Source organism: Alexandromys fortis, unplaced genomic scaffold (assembly GCF_014885135.2).
Source record: "Alexandromys fortis isolate MF-2015 unplaced genomic scaffold, M_Fortis_MF-2015_v1.1 scaffold_157, whole genome shotgun sequence".
Lineage (NCBI taxonomy): Eukaryota > Metazoa > Chordata > Mammalia > Rodentia > Cricetidae > Alexandromys > Alexandromys fortis.
Window position 1 is genome coordinate 2,919,570 of NW_026068041.1, and position 16,397 is coordinate 2,935,966.

Here is a 16,397-nt window from a genome sequence, read left to right on the forward strand (position 1 = left end):
AGTACAGGTTGGGGGTGAAGAGGGGCAGAGGTCAGATGGTGAACGAGGCCCAAACACTGGGGGCTCAGCAGACATGGGTCGAGACCACGCCATTGCCATGTGGTGCCTGTGGTCAGACCCACAGAGGCTTCCCCTGCGTGGGCCTGGGCCCCGTTGCATGGTAACCGGCATGGCCTTGCCTTCCCTGCTCAATTGTACGTCCAGAACAAGCCTTGACCCTCCTAAGCTACCCAGGTTCCTGGCCAACACTAGATGAGTGAGGGGTGGTGGGGCTGTTTCAGGGACCCCAGAGAGACTGGTGCAGGAGAAAAGCCTTTGCACGGAGGCCGGGAGGGTTGAGGGAACCATGAAAGCAGGATGCAGGGTTGTGTGACAAGGGGCAGAGAGGGGTGCAGGGGCTCATTTTGCAGACAGAGAAATGGAGGACAAAGATTGCTTGAGAAGCCAGAGCTATCATGGCTGGCCTCCTGCCATGGCATTGGATTGCAGCCAGGTATCTGACCCAAGAACCACGATGTAGTGTCCTGCCAGAGAGAGGGGCCGTGTGTGGTGACACATTTTCCCATGGTGTTCTACTATTATCTGTATCAGGGACTCGGCACCTGTCACCTTCCAGACCCTCATGCTAGTCAATGTGGCAGAATCTGCCATCAGCCCTGTTACCCCCTTGGGGCACTGAAGGCCAGAGTCATAGTAAGTGTGAATGTTGAGCTCACACCCAGGTCTGAGTCCAACCAGTTGGGTAGTGGGCGCGTGTCAGTGCTCCATAAACACACACACTGGGACTCCCAGGGATGACAGTTATGTCCCCATCAGCTGAGACATCCCTAAACTCCCTCGTTTCCTGGTGGAGAGCGATAGCTACAGATGTGCCATGGAGAGGGTGGAAGGAATCGACGCCCGCGTCCCAGTGCCCTCCTGGGCTGAGCTCCACGCCCCGGCCCAGGCTCAGGCCGGAGGTGCTCACACCATCGTTCCTCCTAGGCAGCCATCACTAGGACTCACTAGTGGCCTGAAGGGACTGCCGGTGGACGTGAAGGAAAGCACACGCTGTGTTCAAGTGTGGCCTTGGCTGCCTGCCACCTCAGGACCACAGCTGAGTTTCCCTTCGTGTGTCAGGGTGAATGGGCTCTGGTCTCTCGCTGCTGCATGACCGGGACCCTGACTGCCAGGTGCCCTTACATACACAGCCGCTGGCTGTCCTTCGTACTTCTGTCTTCCTTCTCCTTGGCGGTCCTGTGCCCCTCGTCCCTGGGAGCACAGATGACTGCGTTCAATGGGGAAACAAGGGTTTTCCTTTGAACTTGAGGTGGTCCCAGTCACTGCTTTTGCCCAAGCCATCGTGTGGTGAAGGACAGGTGGCCCTCACCTGTGCCCTTCAAGTTCATCACACAAATGAGGCCAGTGGGTCCTGGGTCTGCAGTATAGCAGCATGGTCTGCGGTCTGTGTAGTCCCAAGATGGACTCTCACTCTAAAGACCCCTTCAGCCAGGTGGTGGCGGTGCACACCTTTAATCCCAGCACTCAGAAGGCAGAGGCAGGTGGATCTCTAAGTTCGAAGCCAGCCTGGTCTACAGAGCAAGTTCCAGGACAGCCAAGGCTACACAGGGAAACCCTTTCTCGAAAAAACGAAAACCAACCAAACAAAAAACCCTTCAGACCTCTCCAGTGAGATGAGCGGGAGGGAAAGAGCCTCCACCAGCCGCAGGTGGGGTAGGGATATCAGCTGCCCCTGGTCCACTCCGCCCCTGCTGTCTGATTGATGGACTGTGCTCTCCCTGCAGACACTGATGGAGAGGCAGAAACGGAAGGCGGACATCGAGAAGGGGCTACAGTTCATCCAGTAAGTGGGCAGTGGGGCCGGCTTTCCTTCTCCTCCTGGCTGAGCCCTGCTCAGTGTGTACTGGGATGTGGAGAGGTGGGGTGAGCTGGGACAGAGCCAGCAAGGCAGAGGTCAGGGATTCCACAAGTCTATGTGTCTGGCCTGCCTGGCCTGCCTGTCCCTGGGTCTCATCCAGTATACCATCCTCCCCTCACCCTCCATCTTCTATTCCACGGAGCATCAGTTTTCCCCTCTGTGAGGAACCAGGAGACAAGCCCCGCCCTTCCTCCAGCCTGGCAGGCGCAAGCTGTCCAGAGCCCTTCCACGCAGAGCTGTAGCTTTGGAGTTTCAGCCACAGGCGAGGACGTGTAGCTATTAGCCCCGAGTGACTTGTTGGTGTCTGACCTGACGGGTTGATGGCTGTCAGTCGGTCAGGCGCCAACAATCTGAGTTAGCTCAGGAGAAGGGCGGGCAAAGCCTCCCAGACCAAGAGCTCTGTGACTCTCCCTTAGGCTGAGGTACAGATTTGGTTCAGTGAGGTCGTAGTTGCAGACTAGGGGTTAATTTCCTAGCAGCATTTCTTTCCCCGTACCAGCCACCCTTGCCTCTGCCGTGACCAGTATCCAATTATTCTCCTCTGTCCTTTCCCAGGCCTGGGGGCTTCCTAGACCTGGCCAGGGCTACTCTGCCTTTGTGAGTTAGAGACCCCTGGAGTCTTGCTTTCCTGAGGAGAGGGCTGAGCTCGCTGGCAGAGCCCAGCTGCTGGCTGGGCAAGCCTGGGGAAAATGCAAGTCCTTCCATCAGAACTGAGGGATCTCGTGCAGCCCTCTCACCTTGTACCTCAGTCACAGCTGACCTCAGTTTAAGTGAGAGAAGCCTATTCCTGGCACAACCTCAGTGCCAGTCGCATTGGACCCATGGGTTCACACCGTCCTATGTCTCTCTTTCCTACCAGGTCAACACTACCCCTAAAGCAAGAAGAGTATGAGGTAAGTGTCACCTTGGTGGGTGGGTGAAGGGGACGGTTGGCTGTTGTTTGTGTCAGGGCAGAAGGTTGTAACTGAGCTAGTCTGGATGGAGACCTGCTGAGGCCCCGTGTACCTGCCTTGCTTAGGCCTTCCTGCTCAAGCTTGTTCAGAACCTGTTTGCCGAGGGCAACGACCTGTTCCGGGAGGAAGACTACAAGCAGGCGCTGGTGCAGTATATGGAAGGGCTGAACGTGGCTGAGTACGCTGCCTCTGACCAGGTGACTCTGCCCCGGGAACTGCTGTGCAAGCTGCATGTCAACAGAGCGGCCTGCTACTTCACCATGGTGAGCCTGCCCCCTTTCCTCTCCCCGCCCCTTTAAGATTAAAGGTGTGTGCCACCACCACCTGGTTAAAAAAGATTTTATATTTTAGTTCTACGTGTATGGGTGTTTTGCCTGCATGTGTATCTGTGCACCATGTAGGTGCCTGCTGCCTGCTGAGGGAGCTCTGTCAGTTGGTGAAGCACTTGCCTTGTTGCTTTGGAAGCACAAGGGACCTGAGTTTGATGTTTGATTCTCAGAACACGTACATACGTACATATGCACACATATACATAGAAATATACTCAAATATATACACACACAGACACAGATACCTACATATAGACACACATGTACTTACATATTTACACACACATACACACACACACACACATTCACCCCCTCACCCCCTTCTCCTTATAACATCAGTTGGAGCTCGCTGTCTAGCCCAGTGGTTCTCAACCTTCCTAATGCTGTGACCCTTTAATACAGTTCCTCATGCTGTAGTGGCCCTCAAAACATAAAATTATTTCTTAATTAACTAATTAATTTACTTGTTTATAGGTATGAGTGCACTGTCTACGTGTATGCCTGCAGGCCAGAGGAGGGCATCAGATCTCATTACAGATGGCTGTGAGCCACCATGTGGTTGCTGGGAATTGAACCCAGGTCCTCTGGAAGGGCAGCCAGTACTCTTAACCTCTGAGCCCTCTCTTCAGCCCCTATAAAGTTTTGTTGCTACTTCATAACTGTCATTTTGCTACTGTTATGAATCATAATGTAAATGTCTGTGTTTTGTGATGGTCTTAAGCAACCCCTGTGAAAAGATTATTCAACCCAGGGGTCGTGATCCGCATTCTGAGAATCACTGGTCCTGCCAATTTCTTCAGTCAGTGAAACCAGGTCCAATGAGACGTCCTGTCTGAAGAAATAAGATGGAGGCCTCCGGCTCCTCCCTGCACACCGCTGGGCACACACCCACAAACACAGTCATAGCCACAACAAAACAACATCAGCAAGCATCCTCAGTCACAGCCCCACCCCAGATGAACTGAATTAGAATTTCAGGGGTGACCTTTCTCTCTGATTGCAGCACTGTGAGGAGGGGCTACTGTCATTCTTAGTCCTTGACGTTCCAAGCCAAGGACAGACGGGTCAACAGCCGTGTCACCCAGCAGGCTCACTGCTGCGGCCGTACCCACAGGGTCCTGCTCGTACCTACATCAGCCTATCCTCTTCATGCCGTCAGAGTCAACACTGCCCTCTCTCCGACCTCTGCCCTGAAACTCTTCAGCCCGGTCCCCGAGGCCATGCCCTTTGCAGTTCCTCCGCAGGGAAGTGAGGTTGCTTTCCATGCCTAGGGTCAGAGATGCTGACCAGCGGGCTCCCTGGTTGTCTCCCATAGGGCCTGTATGAGAAGGCGCTGGAGGACAGTGAGAAGGCGCTGGGCTTGGACAGCGAGAGTATCCGGGCACTGTTCCGCAAGGCGCGTGCCCTCAATGAGCTGGGGCGCCACAAAGAAGCCTATGAATGCAGCAGCCGGTGCTCCCTCGCCCTTCCCCACGTGAGTCCTGTCTCCCGAGCATGCGTGCTGGCCCTTCAGTGCTCCTTGCCACCACATACTTCTGCGTCGTAGGAGGTTGATGAGCTGGGACTGTGTGTCGCCATTGGTAAAACTGCAGTGTAGTATATATACCATCCCTCAGCCTCCAACAGCCCTGTGCTGCCAAACTGATGCTCTCCTCCTCGTTTTCAAGATGAAGAGATGTCGGTGTTGGGCTGTCACTTGGTGGGGAAGTGACAAAGAGAGAGCTTTGCTGGATACTCACATGTATGTCGCCCCTTGTCATTTATTCACTGAAGCTGGTATATGCCTCACTCTGCCTTTTGGTCACTTTATAAGGATTTACTATACGGTGTCCACACAGGCACACATTAAGGCCCACTGCCCAGCTCGGTGGTGGTGGTGGCATACGCCTTTAATCCCAGCACTCAGGAGGTAGAGGCAGGTGGATCTCTGTGAGTTTGAGGCCAGCCTGGTCTACAGAGCGAGTTTCAGGACAGGCACAGAGAAACACGATCCAAAAAACTAACTAACTAACTAGCTAACTAACTAACTAAATAAATAAATAAATAAATAAATAAAAGGCCCACTGCCCTTTGGTGACTAACTGAAACAATCCTGGCATCCAGGTCTGTTACCTTCCCAAACTCCCAAGCACTTCTTTTTTTCCCCCCACCCCTGAGATGGGTTTCTCTGTGCAGTCCTGGCTGTGCTGGAACTCACTCTGTAGACCAGGCTGACCGACCGCGACCTCACAGAGATCCTCCTGCCTCTGCCTCCCACGCGCTGGGGTTAAAAGCGTGTGCTGTCACCGTCCGGCTAGCACTTACGTTTGTCAGGTGTAACTACAGTATAGAATCCACAAAATGTCCTTCCTGGAAACTTTGTCTCTGGCCTAGTGGCTGTCCAGGGACTCCTGTCCTCTTCTTTATCGGTCTTTCTAGAAAAGATATGGAGGGAAAAGTCAGGGCAGCAGCATGGCTCCACTGGGGAGAGAATGAGGCTGGAGTGAGTGAGCGCAGCCCAGGGGCTCTCGCGCTCACTGTCACTCTCGGAATTCTAGAAATAAAATAGGTAAGAGCTGGGGGGTGTGACCCATAGGAGAGCACTTGCCTAGGATGTGCAAGACTCTGGGCTTCTCCCCCAACTCTACAAAGAAAAAGAGATTAATAATGAAACTTTAATCCCAGCATTTAGGAGGCAGAGGCAGGCAGATTTCTGTGAGCTGGAGGCCAACATGGTCTACAAAGAGAACTCAGACAGCCAGGTCCACACAGAGACCGATTCCTAGCACCACTAGAAAATGAAAATTACAGTCCGTGCGTGGTACGCATAATCCCAGGAGTTCAAGGCCAGCCCAGCAAAGGTAGCAAGTCCCAGTCTTAGAGATAAGATGGAAAAAGATAGCCGGGTGGTGGTGGCGCACGCCTTTAATCCCAGCACTTGGGAGGCAGAGGCAGCGGATCTTTGTGAGTTTGAGGCCAGCCTGGTCTACAAGAGCTAGTGCCAGGACAGGCTCCAAAGCTACAGAGAAACCTTGTCTCGAAAAACTAAAAAAAAAAGGATGGAAAAAGATAAAAGCAAATGTGTTCCTTTGCCTCTCCCACTGTTCCCAGCAATGACTTGGAAAGCCAGTGTCACCTCCCAGGGCCACATGAGGTGTGCAGGAGCACAGCCGTGTGCACCGGGGCTACCTAACCCACCTAACCCTATGTCCTGCCTTCCGCAGGATGAAAATGTCACTCAGCTGGGTCAGGAGCTGGCTCAGAAGCTCGGGCTGCGGGTGCGGAAGGCGTATAAGAGACCCCAGGTAGGTGGGAGCTGGGGTGGGCATAAAGAAGTGGTGTGCGAGGAGGGACTAGGCACTGTAGGGATCCCGAGTGAGGTAGCCAGAGCCTGGTAAGGACAGAGGGGATGACAGCAGGTGACCTTCCTCCCTGTTGGCTGAAAGCCTGGAATGAGTAGCAGGACCTTGGGGAAGCGGAAAGAACAGCCAAAGCTCCCAGCTTCCCTTAGACACCAGCTGTTAAAACAGCTTTCTCCACTGCCCTGGACGACTTTAACCACCCTGGAGATGGCCCAAGTTGACACTGGCGCCCTTCAGTTTTGTGTTCTCAAATGGTGCCTGTCTGAATGTTAGTGTCTGCTGGACTCCTTCCTGTCCACATATGTCACCTGCCGTGTGTCTAGAACCTGTGTGTCCCAGAACATATGGCTTAAGTTTTTCTGGCCTGACCTTGGACACGTTACTGCCTGTTTCCACATCTGGAAGACAGATAATTACGCCCACCTCAGGAGGCTCTGAGGACTAAAATGGGAAAATACGAGATGGCACCTGGCACGTCATAGTAATGTGTATGTTTAGACCCTCAGTCCAGGTCACACTTGGAATTTAAAAAATAAAAAAATAAAAAAGCCCAATGTGACCCTGGGAGCCAGAGCAGGTGGCAGCGGCAGTGTGCAGGTAGGGAGTCTTGGGTGGCACTGAAGACCCCACAGCTGGTGTCAGGGTCTCTGTTGTCCTGACTGTGTGGGATGTTTTGCCTGTTTCCACATTCTTGATCTCTGTCCACCTCTCCCCAATCTCTGGCAGGAATTGGAAACATTTTCTCTGCTTAGTAATGGCACCCCGACTGGCGTGACAGATCAGGTAGGCATGATCCAGGACCTCAAATGCTTCCCCAACTTCATACCAGTCTGTCTGTCTCCATCCATTCCAAGAGCTCAGGCAGTGGACTACAAAGGCCCCAGACAGCACCCTCTGTCTTTCACCAACCCATTTCCTTATCAATACATTGAACCTCATCCATAAAGGTCAGGACTGGTCACAGTTATGGAGGTCTGTGAGAAGGCCAAGCAGAGCGAAGAAGCCAGCAGTAGGTGGTGTCTAGGCTGAGCCTCTGGCGTCCTGTAGAATCTACAGGACAGTCACATGAGAGATTTGGTGCTGCGTGCCCTGTGGGCTTCTCCAGAACGGGAGTCACTTCTCTGGCCAGTTGGTCACCCCACCTGTGTGCCTACAAGTGGGTGGCCTGGGCTGTGCTCACAGCAGATCTGAGTCTACAAGGCACTAGGAGCTGAGAAAGAAGCTGAAGGAAGGCTGTTTTGGCTCCTTGTTGGGAAGCGGCTCAGCCTGGGAGAGAGAGAATGGGATTCACAGGCCAGAGAGAGCAGCCTGAGCAGAGTCCCTATAGTTAGGAGAGGAAGGGGCTCCCTCCACTGGTATAGTTCCTCAGGCACGTGTTGGGGGTCAGATTCTGAGGCCATCCTGAGAAATGACTCCTGTGCTGGAGAAGCCCACAGAGAACACAGCAGCCAGATCTCACATATGACTATCCTGTAGATTGTACTGGGCACCAGGGGCTCATCTCTGAGGTGGCCACTCCGCCCCTTCCCTCAGGCCTTTGGGTATCTTAGGCCATTATTGCAAAGTGACTATTAGTAGCAGGGGTCCTGTGCAAAAGGGCAGGGAGAGAAAAGCCAGGACAGGAGGGCTGGGCGGCCACTCTTGTCCTGCAGGGCCTAGGCAGCACTGATGGGGAGAATGACAGCTGTTCGTAAGGTGTTCATCCCTGGCCTCCTTTGTTTTCCCCTCAACTCCTGTCTGTACACACTGTGGGAAAAGCAGCTCCCCGATCAGCACGGCAGCCTTGATCTGAGCAACTTATCTGTGGTGTACAAACACCCCAGGGAACAGATGTGCACGTATTCACTGTGTGATCTGAGGACAGGCTCAGGGGTGGGGCTGGGAGAATGCCTGGTCCCAAAAAACCGACAGACTGGACAGGCTCAAGGCAGGCCTTAGTCAGACAGCCCTACACTGACCCAAGAGTGGCAGCTGCCGAGCGTCTCACAGAGTGTTGGCTAAAACAGTAGGTGAGGCAGGGTGCTGGATGACTTCTGCTGCTGCCCTTAGGGAGGGGCTAATGCTGAGAGTCTGGGCCTTCTCCACAGAACAGAAAGGATGACAGGGTCATCCTGGACACACAAGGTTCTGCTGGATGGTGAAGGGATCAGGGAAAAGAGGGGTGTGTTCAGGGTTGAGGAGTGACTAACGTCTCTTGTGGCTGAAACAAGGCAGAGGAGTTCCCTGGGGCCCAGAAAGGGAGGCTGGAGAGCTAACTGCTCAAGCCGACCTCCTGACAGCACACGCTACACTCGTGATGAGTACAGAGAGCTGCTTGTGCAGCCGGCCTCCGCTGCGCTCTGTCTCCGTAACAGTTCCAGACAGTGTGGCTCTGTGTCCTTTACAAACGAGGAAACTAGTCCAGATAGGGTGCATGACTTGGAACCAGAGAACAAGCTCCAGCCTTTCCCCAGCCCAGAGGATACTCTCAGACTGTGACCCCAACACACACCGCCACAGAGTTCAGATTCTCCTGAACTAGGCCTGGGGCCTAGGGAGTGGCTCTTGTGATTACTGGCCAGGTTGCTCCTTGTCCTCTGAATTCTGTTTCGTCTACGCAATGGGGATTGGCTTCCACCTCAGACAACATTCTCCTTGGAGGGAGGGAAGCTTCCTGTGAGGCTGGGGGCTGAGCCTAGGCAGGGGGACGCCTTTGTCTTCTGATGAGAAACCATCTGTGAGGTGAGGGGCTCCGTAAAACCCTTGTCACAGCCTTTAATCCCAGCGGGTGGATCTCTGAGTTCAAGGATAGCCTTGTCTACATAGTGAATTTTAGGATAGCCAGGGCTACACAGTGAGACCCTGTCTCAAAAACAAAAACAAAATAACCCAAAACCCTTGTCTGAGGATATGGCTAGGACTTCAGGTAAGGAAACTGAGCCCCAGAGGTATAGCCCTTCCCTGGGACCGCTGCACCCTGCAGTACACCTGCTAGGCTAGTTCCACTACACCTCTCCTAACCCAAGCCTGCCCAGGCCCTGACTGAAAAGCCGGCCTACAAGTGTGGTAGGTGTTTGTTCCTCAGTGGGTGGCCGTGGGCTTAGTCATGGGGGCCCTGTGGCATCCCATCCTCCATCTGTCACCTGACCTTCCTCTCCACAGGGAACGTCTAACGGATTGGGATCCATAGATGACATCGAGACAGGTACTGTCTCAGCTCTGTCGAGTGGGACACTAATGCAGGACAGGAAGGGACACTTCCTCCGCTTGTCCTTTCCTTCACCCACGCCTGCCCCTGTTGAGTACCACAGTTCAGAGTCCTTGCTTCTTTGCTCTGTTCATGGGATTCCAGGTTATAGCTAATAGCGCTCAAAGAGGACGCTGCTGGCCCGAGAGAAGGGGGACACTGGTGGGTACTGGAGTGGAGTCAGGGCCATGAGGACTCCCCCTCACCTCCCTCCAGCTCCAGGCTATCTTCCTTCCTTGACTAGCTCTGGACCTGGGGCAGGGAATAGGGAAAGCAGGTCCCCGTGGAACTGGGGAGGAAGGGAAGGTGTTGGCTTAGTGACTAGGCAACACCCCCACCACACAGGGCCCTTTCAGCTACTGAGCCCACCCCCTCCACAGATTGCCACGTGGACCTACGGGACTCCCCGGCCCTGCTCCCCTCCACTCCCACAATGCCCCTGTTCCCTCACGTTCTGGACTTACTGGCCCCCTTGGACGGCAGCAGCAGGACACTCCCCAGCACTGAGGGCCTCGACGACTTCTCAGATGCAGATGTGTTTGGTCCGGAGCTGGACACCCTCCTGGACTCTTTGGTGAGCCATGTTGCTGACTTCTTGTTCTGTGCCTCTAAGCCCGTTGCTCACGAAGAGGCAAGGGAAGGCCCCAGCTTCACATCACAGTTGGGAGGATAGAGGGTCTTGCCAGAGTCTTCAGAGCAGACCCCAGAAGGACTGAGCAGAGAGCCAGGGCCTCTTCTTGAGCATGTAAGGCAGGCTATGGAGGAGTAGCTGGTTCCTAGCTACTGGTTCCCGCAGGTTGGATGGTCATGTTCTCTTCTGACCCCTGACTCTGTCCCCACTTTGCAGTCTCTGGTCCAGGGTGGCCTGCCTGGCAGTGGTGTGCCTAGTGAGTTGCCTCAGCTGATCCCTGTGTTTCCTGGTGGGACCCCACTGTTGCCACCTGTAGTGGGTGGCTCCATCCCCGTGTCCAGCCCACTGCCTCCTGCCTCCTTTGGCCTTGTCATGGACCCCTCCAGGAAGCTGGCTGCTTCTGTGCTGGATGCCCTTGACTCTCCAGGGCCCACGCTGGACCCCCTGGATCTGTTACCATACTCTGAGGCTCAGCTAGATGCCCTTGACAGCTTTGGCTCAGCCCGAGGCTCCCTGGACAAGCCTGACTCCTTCATAGGTGAGGCCTTGGTGGGTACACTCTCTCGCTCTACTCCCTTGACAGTGCTTCCGTGTCTCTGATCTCTGCAGCTCTGTGCCTCCAAAGCACATGCCCTCATCCCCATCACAGTCCAGAGCAGTCCACACTGTCTTATCTCTCCTGTGCTCAGTGCTGTTGGAGCCTGAGTCTCAGACTGGGTGTCTTCGTTCTAGATCATACAGTAGGACTGTGTTAGTGACTCCATCTGCTGCTCTCCCCAGGCCTCCTGAGCCCTGAACCTCCAGACTCAGGTCCCATGGACATGATTCTGATGCAAGGTTCTGAGCTCCCTTGGCTCTTCTCTGGGCTGGGACCCAGAGACATAGGAAACTGAGCAGGCCTTTATAGGGTTGGCTTTTGGAGGTCAGAGATCGTCAAGGGCGCTCAGGACTGAGGGACCCATGGGATGGTAGGGGTAGAGAGGAGCCAGGGATTCCTTCTGGAGGGACCTAATGGCTTGGAGGCATAGGGTCTGTATGGTGGAGGATCAGGGATAGCTGAGGGCCAGAGCAGGGGTCCTGGGGGAAATGTGGGTGAGCCATGGTCTCACTGTGAGCCAAGCTACAAGTCTGGACTTTCTCCCATGGGCAGCAGGAAGCCTCAGAAGGCATAAGCAAGGGTGGACATGTTGGAGCCTCTTTCCTCCAGGGCTGTGACCATGAAAATAGGAGGGTGGGCCCATGAAGCTTCTCTGAGGTAGAAATAAATGTACGGGGCATCCCAGAAAGGCCCCTCATGTCCTCAGTGCTAGGGCACATGACTCCCGTGTCTTTTTTCCTAGAAGAGACCAGCTCACAGGACCACCGTCCTCCAAGCAGTACTCAGAAGCCAGCCCCCTCAGTGAGTAACTTGAGTGGGGAATCCCAGACCAGGCTTCTTACTCATCCTGGGGTTATGAGTCCCAGATTTGGGGTAAAGTGAGCCCTCTACATTGGTGAGATGCTGCATTCTCCAAGAGGGACACCCTCAGAATAGACCAGCCCCAAGTGATCTCCTGGCCCTTCCTCCATGCCTTAAGCAGAGAGCACACATTGGGCACTCCTTACCCTCTTGTGTGAGGGGGAGGCTGAGCAGCCTTAAGTGATGGCCCTAGTATTATCATGTCTCTCATCTCTGGGCTCAGCCTGCTCTGGATTCAAATAAACCACGAATGAGCAGCGTGTATGTCAACTTCGGCTTAGATGCTAGCTGAGTGGCCCTAGAACAATCACTGGCTTTCCTTGGGTCTACTTTTCCTGTCTTGATTTCTAGGACCCTGCAGGGACAGCATGGGTAGAGCCCTTAAACAAGTCTACTGGCATTTCTCTACCTTCAAGATAACCTTTAATTCAAGGAAACATTCTGGGGCCAAGCTGGCTTCTACTTATTGTCCTGCCTTAGCCCAGAGGCCTCAGAGGCAGGCCCTGATGTTAGTGGTACAAGAGTCCCCTTGTACCACAAATACAAGGCCTGGGAAGATGTGGAAGAGGGTCCTAGGCCGCAGTTCTGATACTGGGTAGGACAGATTGGAGGAGGGGGTCAAAAACATACCTATTTCCATTGCATTGGCTGGCCCTGGTGGTCCAGGTACCACTCAGGGCCCAAGATGGCCAACATCCTCCCATTATAGCCGGAGCCCTCCATGCCCAACACCGCCTTGCTCATCAAGAACCCTCTGGCTGCCACCCATGAGTTCAAGCAGGCCTGTCAGCTATGCTACCCCAAAACAGGTAATCTCGCATATGCAGCACACCCCTCTGCCCTGGAGATGCTGGGAATCTCAGGAATGTGGAAGCCAGGACCAAAAGTACCTGTCTGTCAGTGGGAGATTCACTTAGGAAAACAAGGCCTTCCCCTGAAGGACCCGCCCTCCGCCAAGCACCACCTTCACAAATCCAGAGCAGACTTATTAGGCCCAGACCTGTTGGGGCAGTCATGTGGTGGGTTCCTTGGAGGGCTTCCCAAGTCCTCTCTCTTCCCAGCAAGAACATGCCAGGGGAGACACAGTGGGAGCTACAGCGACCCAGATGAGGGTGTTTGGTTGTCCTGGAGTTGCATCCCTGTGTACCCTGTCCACAGGCCCCAGGGCTGGTGACTACACCTACCGCGAGGGCCTTGAGCACAAGTGCAAAAGGGACATCCTTCTCGGCCGACTTAGGAGCTCGGAGGACCAGATCTGGAAGCGCATCCGGCCCCGGCCCACCAAAACCAGTTTTGTAGGCTCCTACTACCTGTGCAAAGGTGAGTGGACCATAGCGGGGCTGGTGCCAGCCAGGTCTAGCTCCTCCCAGGCCTATAGCAGAATGGCCACAGGAGAAGATGATGGAGCTCAGATAAAACCCGGGGCCCACCTGAGAGTCAGCCTCTCCTCTCTTGGCCTTGTCCAAAGACAGAGATCACTCAGGATGTCCTGTGGACCTGGAGCCATGTGACAGCCTGTACCATCCCATGTGAGATTCCCACAGCCCAGAGACGGCCAGGTTCTTACTCCACAGTATTCCCAAAGGGATGGGAAGAGTCCATAGAAAACACAGGAAAGGCTTGCAACTATCAGTTTTTTAATGATCACACTATTTTCCTTGTCCTCACTTCCAGCTCCTAGAAATTGGGTCAGCAATGAATAGACCTTATTTGTTTTTTATCAGTTTCCCTGAACAGCCATGAGATTAAGCACATCAGTACTGCAGCACTTTTGACCTCAACACCAGACTTCTGCATAAAACCCTTCTGCTCTCTGCCGGTGTGTGGTGGTGCATGCCTTTAATCCCAGTACTTGGGAGGCAGGTGGATCTCCATGAGTTCAAGGCCAGCCTAGTCTACACAGCAAATTCCAGAACAGGCTCCTAAGCTGCAGAGAAACCCTGTCTCAAACAAACAAAACCTTCTGCTCTCAACACCAGATATCAGGATAACTGTAGGAAAGAAACGGAAGTTTTGAGAGTCCACCACGGCTCTGGCCTTGTGCCCTCACCCTGCTCAGCGCAGCTGCACACACAGGCCTCCTAGACCATTCCATCCCTGAAGCCCTGCCCATGGCTGGGACGAAGGCCAGTGCATGCCCACATCCACATTCCCCACCCCGTGGCACATGCTCTGCCCTTCGAGGCTGATGGCCCAGGTCTTGGAAGCCATTCCCTGTACCACTTCCCTCTCCCTCTGCAGCTGAGGATGCAACCCATTCCTTCAAGACCTGTGGCCCGTGTTCCTGACCCTAGTCATGCAGTTAGTCACTTCCCTGGCGAATAATCCTAAAACCCCTCCTCTTTATGGAGATGTGCGTATTCTACAAATCCCTTGGCACACTTTGTCTTGCTTGACCTGTACAGACACAGTGGGGGGGTGTGGAGGTGCTAAACACAGAGGTACTGGGACCTGGTTTTGGGGAAAGCATTCTCCTGGGAGGTCAGCACCCACCAGTGCTCTGACTTGGTGGTTCCGAGTCCTGCTGCCCACAGTGAATCCCAGGTGCCTCCTGGCAGAACATGTGTCCTCTTGTCTCTTTGCAGACATGATTAACAAGCAAGACTGTAAGTATGGGGATAACTGCACCTTCGCCTACCATCAGGAGGAGATTGACGTGTGGACAGAGGAGCGGAAGGGCACCCTCAACCGTGACCTGCTCTTCGACCCTCTAGGGGGTGTCAAGCGAGGCAGCCTCACCATTGCCAAGCTCCTCAAGGAGCACCAGGGCATCTTCACCTTCCTCTGTGAGGTACCCGCCTGCCCAACCATTTCACCAGTCCCCAGTAGTCCCAGGCATGCTGAAGGCTGGGCTGTGCCTCTGGTCAATTGGTCGTTGTAGGAGCTGTTGGCCCTGGAGCCTGTGGGTGTGGTAAAGCGTGGCTCTAAAGTCACTAGAGCCAGAGACTGTCAGAAAGTTAGGCCTGGGGATCCTATTAGAACCCAGATCCTGTCTGGCTTCTCATTCTACAAAGGTGAAAACTGAGGCCAGGAAGAAAACAGTAATGACCCCATCTGTTCTTCCTGGGATCCCGTAATGTGCCAGATCTTTATCCGTACTTCCTGGGTAGCTCCAGCACACAGATACTGTTCTCATTTACCGGCGATGCTGGGGTTTGAGGTGAGGTGGAGCCTGAGGGCCATATGGCCGAGTCAGCTTGCGGTGCAAGCCCCAGCATCTAGGCCCAGATCCCAGAACAAGCCCCCACGCTTTCTCGGGCCAGGTAGACCTAGAAGCTTGTCCAGTGTTGTCCCCAAATGGGTATAGCAAATTTAGCCTACTTTAGCTGTCTGTCTAGAGCAAGGTGTCCTCCGCCTGCCTTTCCGCTTCTCCCTCTGCCCTCCACCTGTGTTCCAGGCTGGCCGTGCCTGCTCTGCTCCCTGTCAGTGACCCAGCTGTGCCATCCTTCCCAAACTTCTTCATTTTCTGCTGGGCCAGCTGTGATCCTAGTAGCTCCACTGAGCTTTCCAAATGTTAGGGTTGTTGGTTTGTTTTGAGGAGATACTGAAACAAAGACTCCCTATTTGGCCCTGGCTGGCCTGAAATTTGCTATGTAGACCAGGTTAGTATCGAACTCACAGAGACCCACCTGTCTGTATTTCTGAGCACTGGGATTAAAGGTGTGCACCACCATGACCACCAACTTTTCCTAGTTTTGGCTCATTAAAAGTGGAGACTGTCGTTTTCATCTCTGAGGAGTAAGGGCCTGGGCGGAGGGCAGATAAACTTGTGCTGTCTTTCTTTAGGGAAGAGTTGGCTTGGGAACCATAGCCCACAGCCATAAGACAGGAGCTACTGAACTCTTTTCTACCATTCTGTGGCCTGCACAGTGAGCCAATGGGACAAAGCAGGTTAATCATTCACAGCTTACAGTTGAGAAAACTGAGGCCCAAGGGAACGGAGTAACTCCTGCCCCAAGCACTGGAGTTGTGTGATGAGACCCGAGGTTCGGTTCGCAGAGCCTGGGTTCTCTTCCACACTCCTCCCCCCCCACCTAGGGCAGGGCTTACAGAAACCAGTTGTCCTTGCCTAGATGGCCACTGTGGAGTTCTAACCCATCCCCTCCCCAAGTGGCCTTGTGAAGGTCCCAGCCCATGCCCTCCCCGGACAGATCTGCTTCGACAGTAAGCCCCGGATCATCAGCAAAGGCACCAAGGACTGTCCATCTGTGTGCTCCAACCTGGCTGCCAAGCACAGCTTTTACAACAACAAGTGAGTCCTGCAGCTGGGCCAGGGGCCAGACAAGGGTGGGGCGGTTCCTTGACAGATAAGGAAAGGCCTCCGCCAAAAAGGACAAAATGGTGACATGTCCACCCGTAAAGGATAGGAACCACATTTGTTGAACACTTACTGTCCAATCATTGCTTGTTGTCTTGGGTATTGAATGGTCTCCACAGCCCTTTGGGGAGGGGTTCCTGCTCCCCTTGTACAGAAAAGAAAGCTGAGGCTTGGGAAGAGCTTGGTCAGCAGACAAATGTGGCCAACCAGCACCTTCCGTTG

General features: G+C 54.0%; 1 protein-coding gene across 2 annotated transcripts in view; it reads left to right on the top strand.

Annotated features, from left to right (window-relative positions):
- Positions 1-16,397, top strand: part of Zc3h7b (zinc finger CCCH-type containing 7B) — a 53,709-nt gene that overhangs the window by 23,492 nt on the left and 13,820 nt on the right. Inside the window, exons 2-15 of one of the 2 annotated variants that reach the window (XM_050165652.1) lie at positions 1,785-1,843; positions 2,778-2,811; positions 2,937-3,134; positions 4,516-4,674; positions 6,404-6,484; positions 7,268-7,324; positions 9,683-9,725; positions 10,148-10,341; positions 10,615-10,936; positions 11,739-11,797; positions 12,567-12,666; positions 13,016-13,177; positions 14,443-14,648; positions 16,009-16,109. In XM_050165652.1, the coding sequence (XP_050021609.1) occupies positions 1,791-1,843; positions 2,778-2,811; positions 2,937-3,134; positions 4,516-4,674; positions 6,404-6,484; positions 7,268-7,324; positions 9,683-9,725; positions 10,148-10,341; positions 10,615-10,936; positions 11,739-11,797; positions 12,567-12,666; positions 13,016-13,177; positions 14,443-14,648; positions 16,009-16,109 (1,769 nt within the window). In that variant the 5' untranslated portion in view covers positions 1,785-1,790. The remainder of the gene's footprint in view (positions 1-1,784; positions 1,844-2,777; positions 2,812-2,936; positions 3,135-4,515; positions 4,675-6,403; positions 6,485-7,267; positions 7,325-9,682; positions 9,726-10,147; positions 10,342-10,614; positions 10,937-11,738; positions 11,798-12,566; positions 12,667-13,015; positions 13,178-14,442; positions 14,649-16,008; positions 16,110-16,397) is intronic. The other variant, XM_050165654.1, reaches the window with a different exon arrangement.